General features: G+C 39.7%; 1 protein-coding gene across 1 annotated transcript in view; it reads right to left on the reverse strand.

The window, feature by feature from the left end:
• The window catches only part of wdr27 (WD repeat domain 27), a 32,668-nt gene extending 10,872 nt beyond the window's left edge, over positions 1 to 21,796 (reverse strand). The window contains exons 1-20 of the mRNA XM_030772262.1: positions 21,605 to 21,796; positions 21,365 to 21,509; positions 20,945 to 21,069; positions 20,527 to 20,640; positions 20,058 to 20,109; positions 19,897 to 19,967; positions 19,656 to 19,782; positions 17,913 to 17,999; positions 17,730 to 17,794; positions 17,069 to 17,202; positions 16,437 to 16,510; positions 11,358 to 11,442; positions 10,720 to 10,791; positions 10,505 to 10,614; positions 10,087 to 10,176; positions 8,704 to 8,825; positions 7,253 to 7,386; positions 6,039 to 6,136; positions 5,087 to 5,208; positions 711 to 808 (exon numbers count right to left, since the gene is read on the reverse strand). Of these exons, the coding sequence (XP_030628122.1) occupies positions 711 to 808; positions 5,087 to 5,208; positions 6,039 to 6,136; positions 7,253 to 7,386; positions 8,704 to 8,825; positions 10,087 to 10,176; positions 10,505 to 10,614; positions 10,720 to 10,791; positions 11,358 to 11,442; positions 16,437 to 16,510; positions 17,069 to 17,202; positions 17,730 to 17,794; positions 17,913 to 17,999; positions 19,656 to 19,782; positions 19,897 to 19,967; positions 20,058 to 20,109; positions 20,527 to 20,640; positions 20,945 to 21,069; positions 21,365 to 21,509; positions 21,605 to 21,796 (2,117 nt within the window). The remainder of the gene's footprint in view (positions 1 to 710; positions 809 to 5,086; positions 5,209 to 6,038; positions 6,137 to 7,252; positions 7,387 to 8,703; positions 8,826 to 10,086; positions 10,177 to 10,504; positions 10,615 to 10,719; positions 10,792 to 11,357; positions 11,443 to 16,436; positions 16,511 to 17,068; positions 17,203 to 17,729; positions 17,795 to 17,912; positions 18,000 to 19,655; positions 19,783 to 19,896; positions 19,968 to 20,057; positions 20,110 to 20,526; positions 20,641 to 20,944; positions 21,070 to 21,364; positions 21,510 to 21,604) is intronic.
• Positions 21,797 to 22,021: the final 225 nt, after the last annotated feature.

Genomic DNA, 22,021 nt, shown 5'->3' on the forward strand with positions numbered 1-22,021 from the left:
TCCATATGAGATGCCTTTTCAAATAGCCGTGACATTCTGATTCATGTCTCTTGGACAGTATTAGTCAATGACCTGGCCTTCACCTTTCTCACTTGGGCTCCAGAGTTAGTCTGAGTGTATGTTACCCATGTACAAACAAAGCTGGGCTGTGGGTTTGACAGTGAATGTCAGGGAAGGGATGTTAAAAGGTGAAAGCTTCTACACTCATGTGCAGAGAAGGCAGCCTGTGTGAATTCTCTTTGATCTGAAGTGCTGATAGATTATGACATCAGCACCGCAGAGAAGCAACTTGACAGTTAGCAGTATTTATCCATTCAGTGTCATTCTTTCCACATTTCTAAAGTCATAGGAGAACATACGGTACACATTTACCATCCTAATGGTCTAACCTTTAATTGTGAAAATACTTGATCCAACTATGACATATGGTCATATCTTGAAAGTGTAAAATGCCCTAAGCTGACATGAGTGGTGGTTTTGTACTTTATCTGCCATTTGTATGATATCAGCAAACAGCAAGAGGCAACATTCCTCACATCACGATGAAGACATTCTGTAATGTCTTCTAATTTCATGCTGAACAAAGCTGTAAATTTGAGGACAGTTGTCATGTCTTTTCTTACGACATTTCCAACTTCAGCAGGAAGGTCTTAACCTCATGGAAAATGTACGTTTTGTTTCTGAAAGAGGATGAAATCCATGAGACCTACCTTGCAGTACGCAAGTCCCACAGTTTAACACCATCTGAAACTGCACTGCTCAGAAACAGGTTGTAGGAGTCGGGGGTCTGTGTGCTGAACATGGAACCCTATGGGAAGGACCAGATCATCAGTTACACACTCAAACAAACATACACATGGAAACAAATAATTAAACTGATTAAACTGAGTATTCAAAGCAAAGTTGAAAAAAGATGTCTCATACAGTAGTTAGGAATTTACCAAATGCGAAACAGATTTGTTAACAATTGCAAAATAAAATGGCCATGAATTCATTTTTCAGATCATCTGCAGGATAACAGCTTCTGAGCATCAGATCAATCAAGGCCACCCCAAGGTGTTTCGGCTCCAATGTACGGGACGTGAGGAGATAGGATCAAGGTGAATATGAGGAGTTCTCGAGCAGTTGGACATAACCCTCACTGCCTGTGGAGTTTCCACTATTAAAGAACTCCCAAAAGCCGAGTCAACAGAATGGAAAAATATTCATCATTCTTTTCAGTCTCCACGTAACCACAATCATATTGTATAAAAGGTAGACAGGACAGCTTTTTGTTTCTTTAAACCCTTAAAACAAATTCATACTTTCAAATGTGCTTTGCATGTTTACTCAGAGACGAAATTTACAGCTTTTGCGTATTCCTGAAATTATTAGGTATTGTGGACTTAGGCTTAAGACTAGGAGTGAGGAGTAGATTTTAGTTTTCCAGTGAGAGTGTGGGAAAATGAAACTTGAAGAGAATCACCCCCTCCAGGTTCCCTGTGGTGCACAGCTATGACGGGTTCCAGGTGATCTTTTGCCGAGAGCTGAATGGAAAGTTGACTCGGAGGGGATAGGGAGAGGGTAGGGGAGGGGTAGAGTCCGTCACGTGTTTGGTCAACCCAGTGGATGGGAGCTTAAGGTGGGGGATAACTGCTACAGGGGAGGGTGGGTGGGGGGTTTGTTATGCAGTCGGTTTCCAGAGGCAGGAATTCCCCATGATCATCAAACTTTATCCCCCCAGCCTCCCAGCCCCATGGGCCTCCAACTGGGGGTCGCCTCATTGACGCAACGCCCAGGCTGAGTAGACATGCTGATAGGTGCCCACAAAGCACACCACACAATGAGTAGCGTGACTGGAAGCAGGCGTCTTGCGAGGTAGACAGGCTAGTTTGTGGGCTGTGTTAGACCACTTAATCCAGGCCACTGAGAGAAGTGTACCTAGCTAATCCAAGCTGCCTCCACTCTGCGATGGTCTGGATGGTGCTGGGTCATCAACGTATGGTCATTAATCAGGGGCCATTACTTTCCCGCACAGCAGAGGGGCAGCTTACACATTTAGGGTCAATGAGTCCATTCTCCTGTGGTCTCAGACAACCTCACTACTACCTCTAAAAGTGTTTGCTGAAATTCCATATAAATTAACATAAATCATGTATGATTTTTAGAAACTACACGATAAAGAAAATTAAAATGAGTATGGTATTGTACAAGGCCTGATTTTGTACAGATGTGGACAAAATGGGCAATCCAAGGTTATGTGTAATTCAGAGAATATATATTCAGTCATGAAATTTCATATGGTTTCCCGCACTGTGTTTCATATATTTCCACTTCGTCCCATAACGGCTGTATAGTTTATGAATTCAATATATCTGTTACACACAGACAAGTTTAGTTGGATTGTTTACAGACACCGGATTGGTCTATGACATTTTGACAGGAGGTGTATAAACACATACTCATCACACATAGTCCTAAATGTAAGGAATGCACTTACAAAACACTTTATTCAAGCTGAATTCTTTGTCACTTATTTCACACGTCAGTCTTAATCTAGGGGCTCTTGCGATTTACGTTCAGAGACTCCAAGATGAATGGGTCTGGTGAGGGAACAGCTATCAGGCCAGCCTTGGAAATGTCATCAAGGTATCTTCACACCAAACCACACATTTAGCTCCACAGAAGAGGAAGAAGCTTCGTTATGTAACAATCTCTAAGGTCTTATATAATCCATCAAATGGCTCGCCAAATGGATGAGTTTTTAAATGCTGGAGAGTGAGTTTTGTGACATGTTCCCTCTGCTATGCTTGGTCTCCTATTCTTCTTCCTCTTTGTCTTCCACAGGTGCATACGGGGTCAAATAAAGTTGCTTCCATAAGTGACTATGTACCACTTTACAAGAGAACTAGCACCCAAGCACTTATCAAATAATCATCATAAGAAATCAAGAAATCAACAAGCTATGAGCACAATGCCAATGTCACTTTCATGTTACCATAACTGGTATTAGAGTTAGGTTTACTGCTAGTAAGACACATAGAGCACTGGTTAATGACCATCAAAATAAGAGGATAAAGAAAACAATAAAGTGGTAGCATCAATTGTGTGGTTAAACAAAGAATGCTGTATATTTTCTCAGTACCAAACTCTGTTGAGACATGAGATTCCAATTTTTCACTTTATAAAACCAAAGTGAAAAACAATTAATTTTACAGATTTGACAGATTCTTGCACATAGCTTAGAAAATAATAGTTTTAAAACCTCTATCCCTTCATTTTTACCCTAAACTACTTTCCATTGGTGAAATGATGTAACTCAAACCATTTTGGATGATTTACTTTCTAAGACAAGGCTTGGGCATCCACACAAATTGAAGCTATGTTACTCTGCAACTATGATGGAAAATGTAGTGGCAAGTTAGCTATTAATCATAACAATGTTGATTTATTCATAACAGCATCTAACTGTGACACACAGGGAAGAAGCTGATCTCTTTTATTTTTCACATGTATAACATTCAGACACAGATCTCTACCCACTAAAGATGTTAAGATGAGATAAAACATTTGCTCTATGACTTTTCTACATCTCCATACAACATAGTCTCAACAGTCAACCCAACACGGAATGTTCTATTTAGTGCAGCACAATGGCCGTTACATCAGACAGGGACCAGGTCCCATAACAGTTTCAACACGGCAAAACCCTTGTGTTTAACACAGCACACTTATAAATTTATATTTTATATGTACTTGTTTGCTTGCCAAACATTTTGAATTCATATCAAACATGTAACAAAAATTTATAAACTGAGAAAAAGTACGTTTTTAATGATTCAAAGTGACTTTAATAGACAATAAAACTCCCATCTTTCGAGGAACCCAACATGGTTTTCAGGTTGCAGGGTCGAGGCACGAGTCCAAGAGAAGATGTAATCTCAGTGGAGTGCACTGACCATGAGTATTCATAGACTTACTAGTGTGTAGGATTTTTATTATTTAGTCATGCCATCTTGACATGATCTCAGATCTCAGTGAGATCACCTCAACCTTATAAATCCATTTCAAAGCTGGTCCTATCCAGTGACATACCGACATTTCCATGAGCAGCAAATCCATGTCAACTGTGCATCCCATCGCCCCCCCCCCCTGCCTCTTCCCACAAACTGTTACATGTTGAAGGGTAGGTTTTTAATGTTCCTGTCCTATTGCATAACTGCCCTGAGGTCACACAAAGAGGCACTTCATCACTCCTGTATGGATTTTTTGGAAACTTCACAAAAGAGTAATGTAGAGAGAACAACTTCCCATATTCACATAGCATTTTAGGTCTCAGGATAACTTAGAATTTTACGTAGATTTCTGCAATTCATCCAAAAAGTAAGATTTTGCCCTATTATTCCTCACAAAGCATGTTAAGCATTAAGAGTACAACAAAATCAGGACAAGTTTTAAATTGGAAAGGTTTGGATTTCAAACGAGCTTTAAGTACACCTATGCTCTTGAGCTTTGAAATTGGCACTGCATGATATTTGGCCAAGCAGGAAAATTTTGACAATTCTTAAGGCTCTTATTTTCAAAAATAATGTGACACTGGTAAGGGGGAATTTTTTTACTCAGGATCAGAAAGATCAGAGGATCAGCACAACTTTTTTTTCATTGTCCACAAACAACATCTGGGGATGTAGCAACATATGTGAAATTATTACTCAACCACTGCACAGTTGGTGGTACAATTTTCTCAAAATGCCCTTAGCACAACACCACTGGTTAGAGGATATTTACTCACTGATGGGATGTGAATGGGTATAATACAACTGATACTACACTACAGCTGTCATTAATTCCTCTGCACACAAATCGGGGATCTGCATTCACGATCAAGCATTTTTTTCTCTAAATGTGTGGTTTTCTCCTTTTTTTCCCCCTAAGAGTTTGACCTATTTCTTGACTCAAAATTTGAATGCCTCCTTGAGTAAAACTCCTACACAAAGTCTAGGGAAATTCTGAAGAGTGCTTTCAGATTCTTTGAGAGTACAGGCCACAATGGCACCTGAATGGCAGCATCTTTATATCATATTACAGAATGGGTTAGTCCACGTACCTTGTTCTGTGTGATGTGATGGACAGCTCTAGTGTGAGCATCTGAGATCTCTGCAGCAATGCAACCTCTGTTCATGTCAAACACCTGGATGGACCGATCAGCTCCACAGGCCAGAACGATATCTAAATAAAACAGCTAAAGGACTCTCAGAGCATCTCTCAGGAATCTTTTTTTTATCATACAGCACAGTGATGGTGATTAAAATATCACCATACAGTCAAACAGAATGATTCAGACAGTATACAGACACAAGCTATGTTACATAAGCAAAGTGCTGAAAGGAACAGTACAACAATATGGATACTCTTATGGAATATGGAAAATCTGAGTGATAATCTGACTGCAGTTTTCCACTACATCTGTGGCCAAACCCCAGTCCTTAGGATTACCTCAGGAAAAAAAGAAAAAAAAATGAACTTGAGCAAAAACACAGATAAAGAACTTCCAGATTTGTTTGATGTATTACTGAATAAACGTATTGTAATGTTTTAATCAAGAGTGAGGATGGAGACATTCCTAAAAGTTACTGCTATGGAGATGATTTATGGCTCAAATCAGTTATTGCACCCCAGCGGTTACACGTGAGGCCTTTATGAAAGAAGACAGTGTACAGATTTAGTGCAGTGATACTCCTCTTTTCTGTAAACACTGAACAGGAAGGGTGTAGACAACTTTACTCCTCAATCCATCACCAGGATTTACCAAAGTTTACCTGAGACAGATGTGTGTGCACTGGAAGGGCCGTTAAAAAAAAACAAAACAGACCTTCCTGTGCTAATCGGACTTCCCTGATCCAGGCTAATCTAACCGAGGTCATACATGAGATTGAAAATACAGTAAAATTCTCCACAGCTTAGGCCATTGCCACTGACAACAACCTCCACTATAATTCATGTGACATCTCAAAAACACTGTGTCTGGATATGGCGTGCACTGCATTTCTGAAGGATACAGGAGAAGAAGTCATTGATAGCTGACAGGGCAGTGATGTCTGTTCCTGACCTCATGGAAAGACTCTGTGTGAGTTTGGACATGCTCTTCTGTTCATATCTGGAATTTGAAGACAGGTATACTTTTTGGTGTTAGAGTCATCTTAGCACATATTGAGTTTGCAAAGATGCTGTAACAGGAAAGGTTTTTCAAATTCTCTGCATGTTAGTCTCACCTTAAAACTATTACTAAGAGGTGAAAACAAGCAGAGCCCCCATGTACAAATTAAAACCGACTGCTTGTTTCACACTGACAGTTGAAACTGGTACAACTGTCATTAACTACAGTTTTTTTCTTCCCATGGTACCATGTGATCTCTTTGTGAGAAAAAAATGAGACAGGCAGCTTTAAATATGAAAAGGTATAAAGGCCTAAACAATAGTGCCAGAGTCATGGAGGCACCAAAAAAGATCTGTGATAGCCAACGGAGTACAAGAGAGAGGAGCTTTGGTTGACGCAGAATGTCAGCTTTATTCTTGTGACGGAGGCTGAGTGGAAACAGATACCAATCAGACTGATCCAAAAGCAAATGAGTTTGTAACAAAGCCCACTGCGTCACATGTTATTCATAGAGAGTAACAGTTTTTTAACAAAAATATTCACAGGCAGGATATCTCAAGTGAGCCAAAGCAGTATTTTTGTTGCTTTGAAAACATAAATGCTAAGAGAGATGAATGCATGTTCACATGAATTTTGCAGGAACCCAATTTAGTGTCCAACTTGTTTATGCTTTCTTAAACAGGACCTTATGAGTGGGATCTCTTTTGGCTCCCGTTAAAGCATTCCTCTGTAATAATGTTTACATTCTATAAGGCTGCTGGTTGCTGACTCAGTGTCATTACTTCAAGACTGAGCCTGAGTTCCAAGTAACAGCTATGGTGTATCAGAGATATGCAAGTGTTTATTTGCTCCGCCCTTCTGTTGCAGACATGGATGTATGTTGTAGATACGTGCTAAAAGCATACCCATTCTGCAACAACAAATGCTTAGGAAAATGGTTTTATATAGTATGCAATGTTCAGTTAAATGAATGAAAAGTGCTCTAAAATCATTCTATGTTAAATTCATCATTAAAAGAGAGAAACCTGTGATTCTAAGAAAGAGATGTATGAGGTACATGACACAAGATCTTGCTGGGAGGTAACAGAGGGCAGGGGGCGTTTGTATGCTCAGTACCTCTTAATGTCATCCCTACTTGTGTCCATGTGATGGAGGTACAGGTGTAGAGAGGACCCAGAGGCCAGCAGCAAAAACTTGTCCAGGTAATAGAATTGAGCCAACCGCACTGACTTAGAGCATTTCTCAGTCCCCTGGAGTGTCAAAGAGAAAAAACAAAACAAAACAAAACAAACAAAAACAGTACACATAATTGAAAATTAGTGACCAAGAAAGGGGAAAAGGACTCAACTGCATTCAAAAGAGACAATGACTGTGCTGTCATTTTTAATTCTCAACATCTTAGTGACCAGTAGTCTGGAGCAAAGGAAAAACAATGTAAGTAGGTCCCATTCTTCATCATTTTGAAGGCTTGGGTAAAATGCCCCCCCTCTCTCTTTCTCTCTCTCTCTCCAAAAATGGCTAGCATAGTGTTTGCATGGAGCTAAAGAATTTTCTATTTTCCACTTGGAAAAAGGGACTCATGAAATAGAATCTGAGAGTTGAGTGTGAGAGTGAAGTGTACTCGACTGCGGGGCTGTTTTGGAACAGAGATGTGTTCCTTTTTAACTAAACGGTCAGGGACAAAGCATTCACAAGACTAAAGACAGATCGATCTAACGACTTTCTGGACTCCCCTCTTAAACCATCAATACTACATAGTTAAATTTATCAAAACGATTTTATTCCACCACTCAGGACAGAATAAAAGTGTTCTATGTCCCATTGGGTATCTTGAGAAAACAGACACGCATTCGTACAGGCAAACACCCACGGCACCAAAAGTTTCTAAAAAAGAACTTTGAATTTTAATTGAACACAACCCCCGGGCCATCTGTTTTATCCTGCCTTTGTTTATTTTTCCTCTCATCAAATTACCCTTTATTCTTGCCAAAAACTTTTAAATTACTTTAATACACCACAAATACCGAAATGCTTTTGTTTATGCCATATGTTGGATGGGCTGACTCTCCCTTCCCTCGGCAGAGATAAGTTGCGGCGGTTATGGGACACTGAAGGGAGTGCTTGCTCCGACTTGGCCAGGCTTGAGAGTCTCAGGCCTTTAAATGAGTTGCAGTGGGAGATGTGGGAAAGTGTGAATTCCAATAGGGAAATGAGAAAGGTTCTGCACAAGCCCATCACACCGAGGAACTAGGCACTGATGGAGGACTGCTGCAGATGTTTTCTGTGAGTGGTATGCAGCCAAGTGGAACATATGTCATCAAAATCATTAACATCTTTTGTTCATTCATTCTAAAAAAGCGACTTAATGCAAGCTTGTTAAAACTGATTTATTGTTAATTACATGTGAACCAGTATCGATTAATCTCTCATGTCTGAGAGGTCTTCTGTCTCGTTTAGCATATCTTATTTAAGAGTACTGAGTAAGAAAAAAACAGTTTTCTTTTCTGTCCAGTCAATTAGCCATCTTGTCAGAGCATAAGTTAATTCCAGTTTTACAGAGGGATTACCATGGTTAAGGCAGGCTCAGAGCCCACTGTGGGCCAGATGAAAAGGGTTTGGTCATCAGCCACACTCAGAAACCATCGCCTGCAGTGACTCCAGCACACTGTGCTCACTGCTTTATTGTGTCCTGCAATCAAAAAAAGTGTGCTAATTTAGTTAAGTCAATATAAATTGCTAAACGGAGGGAGTTTATACCTCTTACCAGTCATCTAAAGATCAAATCCAAGTTGAGAAAGACACATCTGCAGAAAAGTACCGACAGCTTCGGGAAACAGATAAGTGGGAGACATGACCCCAGACAAACTGTCTGTCCTCTCCCCTCTACTGCCCCCTTGTGGGCTGTATCACACAGACAGTCGTAATCCATAGGTACTTGAGAAGACAGACGTCTTATGTTCATGGTATGCATATATATCAGGAGCCTTTCATTTGAATTGTGGGCATAATTTACGTGTAGGTCTTTGAATACAGGTCTGTGGCCAGAGCTGTCATTTTCTTTAAAGACAATCATTTAAAATCAGTACAATTCCATAGCTAACAAATTAGCTGTGTTACACTGCATTGGATTTATTACAGAAGGTAGAGAGGATAGGTTTCAAGGTTGCAGGGTAATGTGTGTCAAGAAACTGTTAAGACATACTTTGACAAAGCAAGCAAATATGCTGAGAAAGTATATCAAAATACATCACAAGACAATAAATACACATGATAGGGACAATAAAATAGTTCTCTTTCCCTAATATATATATATATATATATATATATATATATATATATATATATATATACATATATGTGTGTGTGTGTGTATGTATATATATATATTATATATATATTTAACTGTGCACTGCTTTCTTACCTCAGTTTATGTCCTTGATTTGCAAGGACATGGCTTTAGCGTTGTTGTTCTTAAAAAATATATATAATATTTACACTTGTGATGTTGCATAGCAGTTTCTTATGATTTCATAAAAGTTGATGACTGGGAATCTTTAAGAATAGACAAGTACAAAAGTACATTAATGACAGTATTAACAGAAATGAGATTCACAGATTTAAAGGTGAAAGACTGAAGAAGACTCGCTTTTCCCCTTAGACGGACACACACGTGCACACGTGAGCGCACGCACTCACACATTCAGACAAAAACATCTCATTCCTTCCCAATGGATCAAGATCTCCCTCAGGGTCACATTGGGTTACATTCTCTAAAATGACTGACAGGACACAGCAACAGAAAACAGCAGATCAATAAACAATGCATGTTACAATGAGACATTCAACATCTGAAAGAGAACAAGGACCATCAGAAGAACAAAAACACACAGCACACACACTAAAATAAACACAACCCGTAAGATATAAATCTGAGAATTCTTGCCCACTACCGGTGTAGACAGCTGGGTGGCCCGCAAGGGAGGACTTGTAGAGCAATACAGATCTGTCTCCAAGACCACACAGAATCTGCTTTCCATCTCCTGAACAACAAAATACAGACGTCATTACCTTAACAATAATGCACATGAAGCATTAATTAACAAACCAAAAATAACAACTATTAGCGTGCGCAGAAACTCACATCCATAAAAGCCTGACCGCATTTAACCTGAAGTAAAGTAAAGTAAGCTTTACATTGTGCTAGCCTTGCACTCATTTGACTCAAGAGAGTCAGGGGGAAGACAAAACAATGTGAACCAAATAAAGACCTCATTCATGTGACTGCCTACACGCAGTGTGAAACGCTGACCTCGACTAACACGCACACAGCGGCATGAGAACGAGGCGGACTTTGGGCTTGTCACTAACCTGAGTATTGGAGACTGTGAATGGGTGTGGGGAGGGTGGATACAGACTGCTGAATGTGTGGTACACTGGGAGCTGCAGAATCGGATGGGTATTCAATTATGAGGCTTCCACTAGGGAAAACATGACAGCAAGAGAGTTAAATGCTCGTACACTGCACTTGCATTTCACATTTCCGGCAGAACAGAGCTCACATGAATGGGTCCAGAGTGACTCACGTGTTTTTGCTCGTCTTTGAAGGTGTACTGCTTTTCTTCTTTGTGTTGGTTTTAGGCGTGAACATTGTACTCCTGTAAATGGGGCAGAGGCTACGACTTTTCAGACATCATAAAGATGTTTCTAATAAAAGAAACCATCTCTTCAATGGATGTCTTCTTAGAGCAAAAAAAAAAAAAAAACAATTTCCGTAATTTCAGTTTCAACAAAACAACTTATAGCAATTTCATTACACAGGACCATATAAAGTGTTCAGTAGGAGCAGAAGGAAAGAAGTCTGGGATTAAACTGTGTGCCATCACAACAGTCTTTAAAAGCCCATATGCCAGGAACCTATGTAAACACACACCACTACTGCTTACTGATTGTGACTGCAGTTTAAATGCCCTTTGTCATAAGCATGTGACGATTCTCATTCTGCCAATAAATTTGGAAACATGGAAGAAATTAAGTATAATTCAGAAGTGTAATTCAAGGAAAACCACATTTCTAAAACTTCCAAGTTTTAACATCCCTCATCACAATTGGTCTTCTTTGTAAAAACCAAAATATTACTCTATGTTTATGGGTCGAAAAGGACACAAAGGCTTACTGATACAAAAAAACATCTTCTAAAATAGGAATTTTAAAAGAAACGTACCGTGGAGGAACAGTGTATCCAGAGGACTTGACCTGCGTATGGAAAACAAGAGCCTGATCCTTCACACCACCCTGGCTGCTCTGGCCTAAGAAACAGACAGACAGGCCTGGGAATGCAAGATACATACAGGGCCTGCTACGTCTACAGACACATACTACATACATGGCCTGTTATATCTACAGACACATACAAGATACAGGGCCTGTTATATCTACAGACACATACGAGATACAGGGCCTGTTATATGTACAGACACATACTACATACAGGACATGTTATATCTACAGACACATACTACATACGGGGCCTGTTATATGTACAGACACATACTACATACAGGACATATTATATCTACAGACACATACTACATACAGGGCCTGTTATATCTACAGACACATACTAGATACAGGGCCATTATATCTACAAACACATACTATATATACGGCCTGTTACATCTACAGACACGTACTACATACAGGACCTGTTATATCTACAGACACATACTACATACAGGGCCTGTTATATCTACAAACACATACTACATACAGGGCCTGTTATATCTACAAACACATACTATATACAGGGTCTGTTATATCTACAGACACATACTATATACAGTCCTGTTCTGTCTATAGAAATTACAATTACAACATTTATTTAAAGTGTCCAAAAAACCCACAATACATACACAGTGTACAGGCACTGAGAAAGCATTACTAAGTCTGCTGGAGAACTGCTGGATAGCTTAACAAATGCATTTTGGCATAAATAAGTAAAAGGACAGTTTATTTAAAAAAAAATGTGTATGTATATATATATATATATTTTACATACGTGTGTGTGTGTGTGTGTATACACACACACACGCACACATCTATATATGTATATACACACACACATACACATACAGACACATATATATCGCTTAACTACGGCAGTATAATATACGTCAACGTAATGTGAAGCAGTGTGTTGTATGCAGCTGAACTGCATAAATATGAGAGGAGAGGGAACACTGAATAACTGGACCTATAAGTTTCAATATGCTTAGTTAGTACTAGAATATTCTTTAATATCAGCTGAATATGCCTCATGGGGATGCACATTCAGACACATCCATGACTCCCATGCATTTCCCATATAGCTTAGGCATATGGAATACAGAATATCATAACTCAGATCTGCACATAGGTTTGAGTGATACAGCTGAGTGCTCTCCGCTGTTAGAACCCTCACTTCACTCGAGTGAGGTCACTTTTTCCACATCCATTAAAGTTTTGTGTGTGGTTTTCCAAAAAAGCACTCCTCCTGTTGGCTATGCAGAGAATGAGGAGAAAGTGAATTAATCTCATAAAAGCAGCTGATTGTTAAGAACATCACATTCCCAAATGCTAAAAAATCCCCATCATCTGGCATTAGATTTGTTCGCATATAATCTAATTTTACTTGTATATCATAATCAAATGTACTTTTTTGTAGTTGCTGTCCTCTTTTTTGTATGGTCACGTAATTAAGTTGAATGCTCATTCTGAGTCCAAAACAGATTAACATTAAAGATAACAGATCATACATTCACAAACTTGACCTTAATTCAACAGAGTAGATTCCAAGTAATCAGTATCTGGTAATCACTTCAGCAATTGCTGTAAAATCCCTATTGTGTTATTTAAGATATATCAATGACACATACAATTTGGCATGTGAAAAAAAGAACTTTGAGACATTCTATTAATTTAATTAATCCCAGAGCCAAATCAATGCTGAAAAAAAAAAATTAAAAAACAACACCCCCCCCACCCCCCCAAAAAAACACATTCAAACAAAATTCAATTCAATAAAATTTCAAGTAGTGTATTCACACCGCAACGTGCAAGAATCATGTGTCCTTCTGTGCTAGTGAAGCATTCCATAACACAGTGCTAAGTGTGAAGTTCATCTTGACTACAGTGCACGAGCAGTGATGTGGATTGGGTGGAAACCATGGAGGCCTTACACTGACCTTTCTGTCACTCCTGATTGATTTTTGTTATTGACATCTATGCATGCTCAACATAATGGAAACAGTTTAGCTAAACTTTTCTTGCCCTAAAGCTGTTTCATCACTTCAGCTGTGATGGACAAATAACTGTCCTCGACCATTGCTTAACCATAATATAAAGGGTGCATAAACTTACTCAGAGAGCTATAAAAATATTTACTCTCACTTGTAACAGTGGAGAACTGTTAATGTTTGTGTTATTTACATGTATAAGGCAGGTTTTTTGCCTAGGTCCTTGGTCATCTATCAAGTAAAAGTAATCTTCATCATATGAAATGGCAAAGATTAACTTTTGGATATGTATTCATTTACATTGGTTAACCTAATAATACATATTTACTGACAATGTTCTGCAAGTAAACTGTATGAATCAACAAATACTCAGAGTTTTCTCCAAACTGGCATAGTCAGCTTGCATCAGGTCTTCTCAATTGTTGGTCTAGTCCACAGATTCACATGCAACTGTTCTAAGTACTGTATTAATGGTTGATGTCTTTTAGCCTGGGAGCTGAATTTCATCCCAAACTCAACTCAAATGCAAACTCAAGTTCAACTTAAACAAAATAAAACTGTATTATTGTATACACAAATTCAAACATTTGTTTCTTTGGTAAGAGTAAAAAGGAGTTAACAGCTAGAGTGATAACAGGAGCATGACCGGGACTGAACCGTTGGCTTTAAGCTATGTCAGGGATCTAGGGCAAAACTCAGCAGTGCTTGGATGGGTCCCAGTTAGGATTCTGGCCCAAGACAAACCAGTGGATACAATTCCAGCCTCCGAGAATGTGGAATAGCAGAAGGCAGACTGACAGACTAGTTTGCCTGCTGCTGCCACTGACCAGAGGAGAGAGAGACATAGCGAGAGGCCTGGGGGCTCGACAGAAAGAGAGCGGGAGAGAGAGAGAGAGAGAGAGAGAGAATGTAGGAGACACCTCTGACAAATCTTTGTGGGGAAAAGAAAATCAAAATGGATTTAAAGTGGAGAGGACAAGACTTAGCGATAATTATACGATGTATGAAATACACAGCACAGACTAGCATAAAGTTTAGAATGGATGACTGGTTAAGAAGAAAGAGAGAAAAGCTGTGTGGGAGATATCTAAACTCATGCTGTTTTGAAGTCAATCAAAGGGAGGTCACTTGGCCAGAGATAATGAGACAGGACAACTGAAGCAGCTTAGACAAGGCAGAGCAGACCAGAGGAAGCAGATGTCATCACAGTCCAAGTTCAGCTCAACTAATTTTGGCAGCTTGATGTTGGATATAACTAACACACAACCAAAAAAATACAGTGAGACTCGGCACAATTGAAGGTTTAATTAGAAACACCTTTGGGACATACTAGCCAAGTCAGTGACAGTGATGTTGTCCGGTGCTGGATCTTTAACAAAGCTGCACCCTTTCTTTAAATCTGAAGTCTCTACTCTGTTTTTTCTAGAAATATCTACGGAAACTTACATTTGAATCAAGGTAGTAGCAAATACTTCATTTCTGTGAGCAGTTTTGAAAATAGCATATTCCTTCCAATCATATTGAGACGCCAGCTAGTTCTGAGATCAAACTCTCAAAGAGTCTTTGAATTGTCTTTGTATGGCTTGTAGATGGCACACAAGAAAAGATTAGAAAAGGGATAGATTAGCTGACAGTCTGGTACATTTTGGCAGGAAGCAATAGTTGACTTTTAACTACATTTTAAGAGCGCCTAATGCTAGCTGACCCCATTTTATGGGGGGAAAATGTAATTATTATCATCATGTCATAAATTTTAGTACACGCCAGGGTCTGATGTGATGTGTTGTCAGTGGTCTCCTTACCAATGCACTTGGTTCATTAAAACCCAGACTGGATCTGTTATAAATTTAACACGCTTCCATAAGACAGGAGGATGGCTGAAGCCTTGGGATTTGGATTTGGTCTGGAGGTATGCTCGATTCCTCTACTGTTCCAGTTTGTGGTGTAACAATATTCCACATATTCAGCCCAAGCCAACTGGCAAGGCAGGCTTCTCCCATATGAGGAGGAACGCCAGAGATGCTTTCATGGGATTATGGCAGCAAACCATTGATTTAAATTGGGAGTCAAATTGCTGAGGACTGCCCCTACCCATGCTGCTCTCCTGAATAGCATTAAGCAATCAAACTAATGGTCTGACAGAAAACAGAGAAGGTTCCAATTATGTAAATCATATCACTATGAAATGAAATTTATGTAGGTACCAGGTAAAACAGATGATGGTGGCATGTGCAGGAAAAGAGGTAGCAATGTAAATATTTGTGGCTTCTTGGTTGCATGTTAAAGTCATGCACCAGTTCCAAAAACACCCCCTCCATGCTGTGACTCGTTCAAACTCCCGCAACCCTACATTTTCTGGGGAGTTCTCCCAACCAGCACATTTCCAAACCTCAACTGTTTGTAATGGCTGCATGTAAACCACTGTCTGGCTGTCTGCACTACTCTCCAGCAGAGCAGTACAGATCTGCCAACAATTAATGAGACATTAAAGAAATCTCTGCTAATTACTGAATTCTTCACAATAGAGGCCTGATATAAGAAGTGGTTTGGAGTCTCGATAGGCCTTACGATACTGGTGGAACAAGTTGTATTTGACTTCTGTGAATCACCAGTTCCAGGCAGGACACAATTAAATTGATAAAATATGCATTCCTGGAACTGTGATCATAACAATGGAAAATTCAAAGTGAAGACCAAAAAAGGTTGGAGAAAGCAGGGGTCTGTTTGGGAAAATCCCCATTCAGACCTACTATAATCCCTCAAATTTACAGCACACGAAGGTCCTCAGCATCAAATGATAACTCTTTATGAAAACCCCAGAGAGAAGGAAAGAGTATCGTTAAAGCAAACAGGATTAGTGACATAGGTGATCTTCACAAATACCCTGCTCAGACCTTTCAAATGCAAGTTGTTCTAACAGCTGTGATTTGTCCTGAATAAATATTTAGATCCCTTTCTATCGGTGCGTGCATAGAGGAGAGAGGAAGAGCACACAAAAGTGGAGAGCATGTGGGTTTGTGGCTGCTGACCTGTTTTTTTCAGAGCTTTCGTGTCCCTTTTAGGAAGTTCAGCATTCAGAGGGGATATGGGCATCAGAGGGGAGCTGGAAAAAAAAAAGAGAGAGGAAACCAGAGAACTGTTCCATTACCGAAAATAAAAGAGCTGTAAATTTTCCATGGTTTTAAGATGAGCAATGTTCACTTTTCTGCACAATGATAAAGCTGACTCATGAAGAAAGAGGTCTACATTTAAAGGTCTAATTTAAAAGAAAAACAAGACACAGAGAATGAGGGCACATAGTTTCCAGCCATGGCCTGCTGCAAAGCACCCAACAGTGCCCACGTGCCATGTGCTGGTTGAGAACTAGGCATCTGAGGGCGAACTGGCGTGCAGGAAAATGAGGAGTATTATCACCATTCCCACATTACTCCTAAAGTGAGCGGCAAATACATCAACACAAATGTCAAATCTCTTGGGGTTATGTGTAGGATGAGTGGACCTGGACTTCATGGAAGAGGAGACTTAATCTGCTGTGGGGTCAGATGACAGGCAGTAATGGCTTGTAACGAGAGGTCAGAGCATTCCATCAAGAGTAATGGTTGATACTGTATATGGTACCAAAAGAGAGTGAAAGGGAACAGAAGTAGATATGAATAGTTACCTGGGCACGACAGACAGACTCTCCAGCCCAGATAAAGCAGTCTCCCAGTAGGAACAGAGATTGCCTAATGTTATAACATCAACATCCAACAGGGCGACTCTGGGCTCGAACAAAGAGGTGACCAAACAGTGCATCTGTTCATGGAGAGATAGAGAGAGAGAGAGAGAGTGAAGGAGAGAGAGACTGGGGGTAGCCCTCATACTGCGTTATAACATGTAATTGTCTCTCAGTCGGAACAGAGCGAGCCACTTTCCTCCAGGATGCAAACTGTAGCCAAAGCTTGTAAAAGCTTTACATCTCAAATAATCCTGGCCCAATGAAACCATAAACTGCTAATTGCAGAGCTATAAAAATACCAGAGGTGCTGTACATGTGAACTCTTCCATAGCTTTCAAGATTAACTTAAAAAAAAAAAAAATCATGTATATATACATATTGTATTCATAAGATTTTACTGAAGAGTAATTTATCAACCATAAAAATCTAATGGATATATGAAAATTGAGAAATAAGTACTATTGTGATGGAAACCACAAGTTATGAATGTGTTAAGATAGAATAAATGAGGAGAAAAATGTAGAATAAGACCAAAAGAATTTGGACACAGCTCCGTGTGCCAGTATGAGGTCTGCTTTTCCTGTAAATCGGGTGTATCACTCACCTTGTTATTTTGCCCCTGGGATGGAGCCCATGACCCAGACACGGAGAAACTCAGATGAGGACTGTCTTAAACAAGAGGTACATCTTCATTAGAGATGAAAAATAAAGACTGGACTCTAATCTACATTAAATGTGCTACACATGCGCGCGTACATACAAGCACATGCATGCATGCACATGGTACCTCTTAAAGGGAGGGCCATTTCAAGTTCTGATGTAGCAAGGTCAATCAGATAGAGCCCATCAGAGCTGCCTATCCAGACATAACTGTCTCTGCAGACAAAAATGAAAAACAAAATCTAGCATAAGCATTGATCTGAAATAGATATCAGCTGAAAACAGTACTGATTCAAGATACAGACACTATAGAATAAGGCTCACAAAGTCATCGTGACTTTGTAGTTCACTTTCGGCCTGATTTCTCCATTCCACTAATACCGAGTCATCACACAGTCTGCAGTCAGCTCATTTTCTCAGACTGTACATCATAGTCCATTCCCATCTTAAATGCGTATTCCAGTATTTCAATTTCTGGGCCCTGTCAAAAACTCTCATGTGAATCTTTTAACTTGTGTCCTCTTCTATTAAACATTAAACTGCTAAAATACCAACCGATCTGAATATACTGAACCAATACAAAATAAACATCACATGAATATCTTACAGGGTTTTCTTGAAATCAGTTATCATATTTTGTTAAATAAGAGCACAAAGTCACAAAGAAAAGGAGCATTGAAGAAAAAGAGCTCAACAAGGCTCAGCAAACCTAAGATTTATTTTCATATTTCACGCCCCAGTTTAAAGCAGATTATCCTTACATATTTGGGTTTACTCACCTCCTGTTCACTGATTGACTTACCTTTTCTCAAAGGACAGTTAGCATGGAATATACAATATTAATTGGAAACTGAAGGAGAGAGTGGAGTATGTTTTTGAGCAATGCTGTGAGACTGAAACTGCTCAGAACAGAGTTTCAAACTGCAAACACATCATTCAGTGGCTCATATGTTTACAAACAGTATGTGGTTTCCTTCTGGGACACGAGGCTAACAGCCGACACATGGAACTGGTCTTGTTTATTTGAAATGAATGTCAAACTTTCTCTGCTTCAGTCAGCCCTCCAGCAAACCATAAGGGGCCTGAGAGGCCAGTGGCTGAGTAATCCCGTGACCTGCTCACCATAGCAACAACTGCTGTTTTCACAGCCTGGGTCTGTTAATGTCACTTAAATGGTCCTTTAAGTTTGAAGCTTCCTGCCGTCACCATGGAAACCTGATAGTTTGTAAAATTAAAGGTGTGACATATACTTTGCGTTTGGTGTAGTGTCCAGACATTTGTGCTGGATACATGTGTGGCAACGATGCAAACACCTGTATCCACACACCTTCAAAAAACAAGCAGCAGCTGAGGAGAATCAAGAAATCTAAAAAAAAAATTCTGTTAGGGTCAACCGGTGGAATAATGACAAAAGCTTTAAAGAGAGCAGTTATGAGATATGAAATAGTTACTTGACATAGAAATATACTAAACCACGCCACCTCTGTGCTTCTTACGACTGAACGACTATTCTACTTGTTTTTTTCTGAAAGCTGAGAAACGCACGAGAAAAATGTCTACCTTTGGCCTCTGAGATCAGAGTCAGGCCATGGTGTTTGACCCCAGATTCTCAAAATTGGTTTTGTCATCTCCACTGCTCCTCGCTGTTCCTCATGCAGATTTCCTAGAAAGAAAGTTCAGTGGATGCTTTTTCACTTAGCCCAGATGTATAGCTTCCTTAGCAGGGAAAAGAAATTAGAAACCTCAGTAATTTATTGGGTGTACCAGCACTGAGCACTCCCATGTGCAGCATCACAGCAAGCAGGATATTATGAAACACACCAGGTAGGCTAGCTATAAACTTGAATATCTCAGTACAAGTTTTTCTAACCTGTTGCTCCTCCTGTTGGTGGATCTCTACCATTCAGGTTTTTGTCATATTTCTGTTGGACCTTGTGAAGGTCCAGCTTGGCCACAAGGTGACACTTTTGATCATCAGGGAGAGTGTAACTCCAAACCTTGTATAAAAAAACAGGAACAAACAACACTGTAAGAACACTTGCATGCGTGTGCACTTGTGTGTGGGTGTGCGTGTGTGCAAGTGCAAGTGTGTTTGTGTGTGTGTCCCCTACCTGTCCATCTGCAGATCCTGTTACTAGCTGTCGGCTCTGATCCAAGAGAACAATACTAAGCAAAGGGCTTCCTGCAACAAAGAAAGTTCTTTATTTTTATCAGCAAAAATACACTCAAGCACGTGCACCAGTTGCAATCTCTATTGCTTACAGTGACATACCTGACAGCACCGCTGACTGAAATAACACCTCTGCCTTTGCCACATTCCAAATCTAATAAAAGAGAGTAAACAATTTGCAGAATCATTACAATTTTTTATTTCCACGGTGCATTGTTTTAATCTTTTTCACATTTTGGATCACTGGCTCCTTTTGCCATCATGGATCCCCATCATTGCACAGTCCCTGAGTTAATGCTAGAACATGCAAAACTAGCACATGCATCCTCCAAAACATGCCAAGTCAGCTGACTGCCTCTTTTCACCTATTCGGTTTACAAGCATCTCCATGGAGACACAGCACATGACGTGCCTCATTGACACGAACATTCACTTAAACCGAGTGGCAGGGAGAAAAACTATCCCTCCCAGAACATCAGCCAACATTTTAACCAAATATTAAGTTTTTACACAAAATACTTGGTGTTTCACATGAAATATAACAAGTCTTGGTTGCACAGAGACAGAGCACCTTAAAAGTCCTGTCTTCAGAGATGGAAACAAGCATGCCAGGGTCCCATGGGCAGAACTCTGAGGCAGTTAATGGCCCCAAATGTCCAGTCAGCATGGCCAGCACTTCCTCTTTCTGTATGGATGAGAAGTATGCGAAACATTGACATAACTTACCTCAGCCAATGTGTATTTATGGCTACCACAATCACCAGCATTATTTACGAAAGTATGCAAAAGGCACCGTTCTGTAACTACCTCCCACACTTACATTTTTTGGAAATAACAGAAAAACAAACATAAGTTTTACAAACAAAAAATACCCTGACTGTACTAGGTCAAAGTAGATAAACCTTTTAAACTAGTTGCAAGTGGTAAAAATGGAATGCCGATGCCTTGCATGACATGTGTTTTTACTGTTGTATTTTCTTAGTCCTCACCTCAGTTTTTAGGACATAGATTTTGGAGCCAGAGCTCACTGCCACCCTCCTGTCTGTGGGACACATTGACAAGTGCACCACCTTACCTAGTCGGGTCCCCACAACTGTACCAGAGGGCACTGCACCTGTGGACATATTTCAGAAAGAGATGTCTGTGTGTGAATGATTAAACATTTTTCTTATTAAAATGATTATATTTTTAAATAGTAGGAGTAAATCAAACCATCAAATAGAAGGGAACAAAATATGTGAAAAGAAAAAAAGAAAATTTTCCACTAGAGGGCAATATTCAGCTCCATTATAAATTGAATGGTCCCTCGTAATAGATTATTGTGTTATGTGAGACTGCATTAATGTCCATGGCATATTGCAACTCAGACTAATATTTCTGTGAGTTTAAAATCAGTGAGAATCCATTACCCTCTCTTGCTTTCCTGTAGCAGGAGTCAATGTCCCAGACAATAACATAATCTTCAGAGGCAGAGCAGAGGAGGAGAGGAGCTATACCTGTCCCATATACTATAGCGGAAACGTCACCATGATGACCCACAAGCTGGAGGGGTGGCTGTAGTAAACAATAAACCAAATAAATAAAACAGCAGTTTTTACAAGTATGTGACTTGTAAAAGTATGTGACAAAAGCATATGTCTTAAACTTACCTTATTGTACAAGTCTGTGATATTGTATATAAGTAGATTCTTGCCCTGGCAAGGCAGAGCAAAGTGGGAGCTGTTGCAGGCAAGCTGCACGTGGGACAGAGGTTTTTCACAGATCACTGAAAATATTTCAGCAATGCTATTCCTTCGACTGGAATGATGTAAACCCACACGTCCTTCATGAATCCCTGACATACTGCAATAATTTAGATATCTGCGACACAGGAAATTATGTACACAGGTATGTAACTTATATCCATAAGAAGTAAATGGTCAGAGGAACTGTAATTACAGTTATACATTTAAAAATAGGCCAGGGCGACCATTTGTTGACATTACATACAGCTGGTTGTTCCCGCTAAAGCTGACTGATTAGCTAGTAGCAGTTGAGTTAGCAAACGTTGGTTATCTAACTGGTGT

Source organism: Chanos chanos, chromosome 4 (assembly GCF_902362185.1).
Source record: "Chanos chanos chromosome 4, fChaCha1.1, whole genome shotgun sequence".
Lineage (NCBI taxonomy): Eukaryota > Metazoa > Chordata > Actinopteri > Gonorynchiformes > Chanidae > Chanos > Chanos chanos.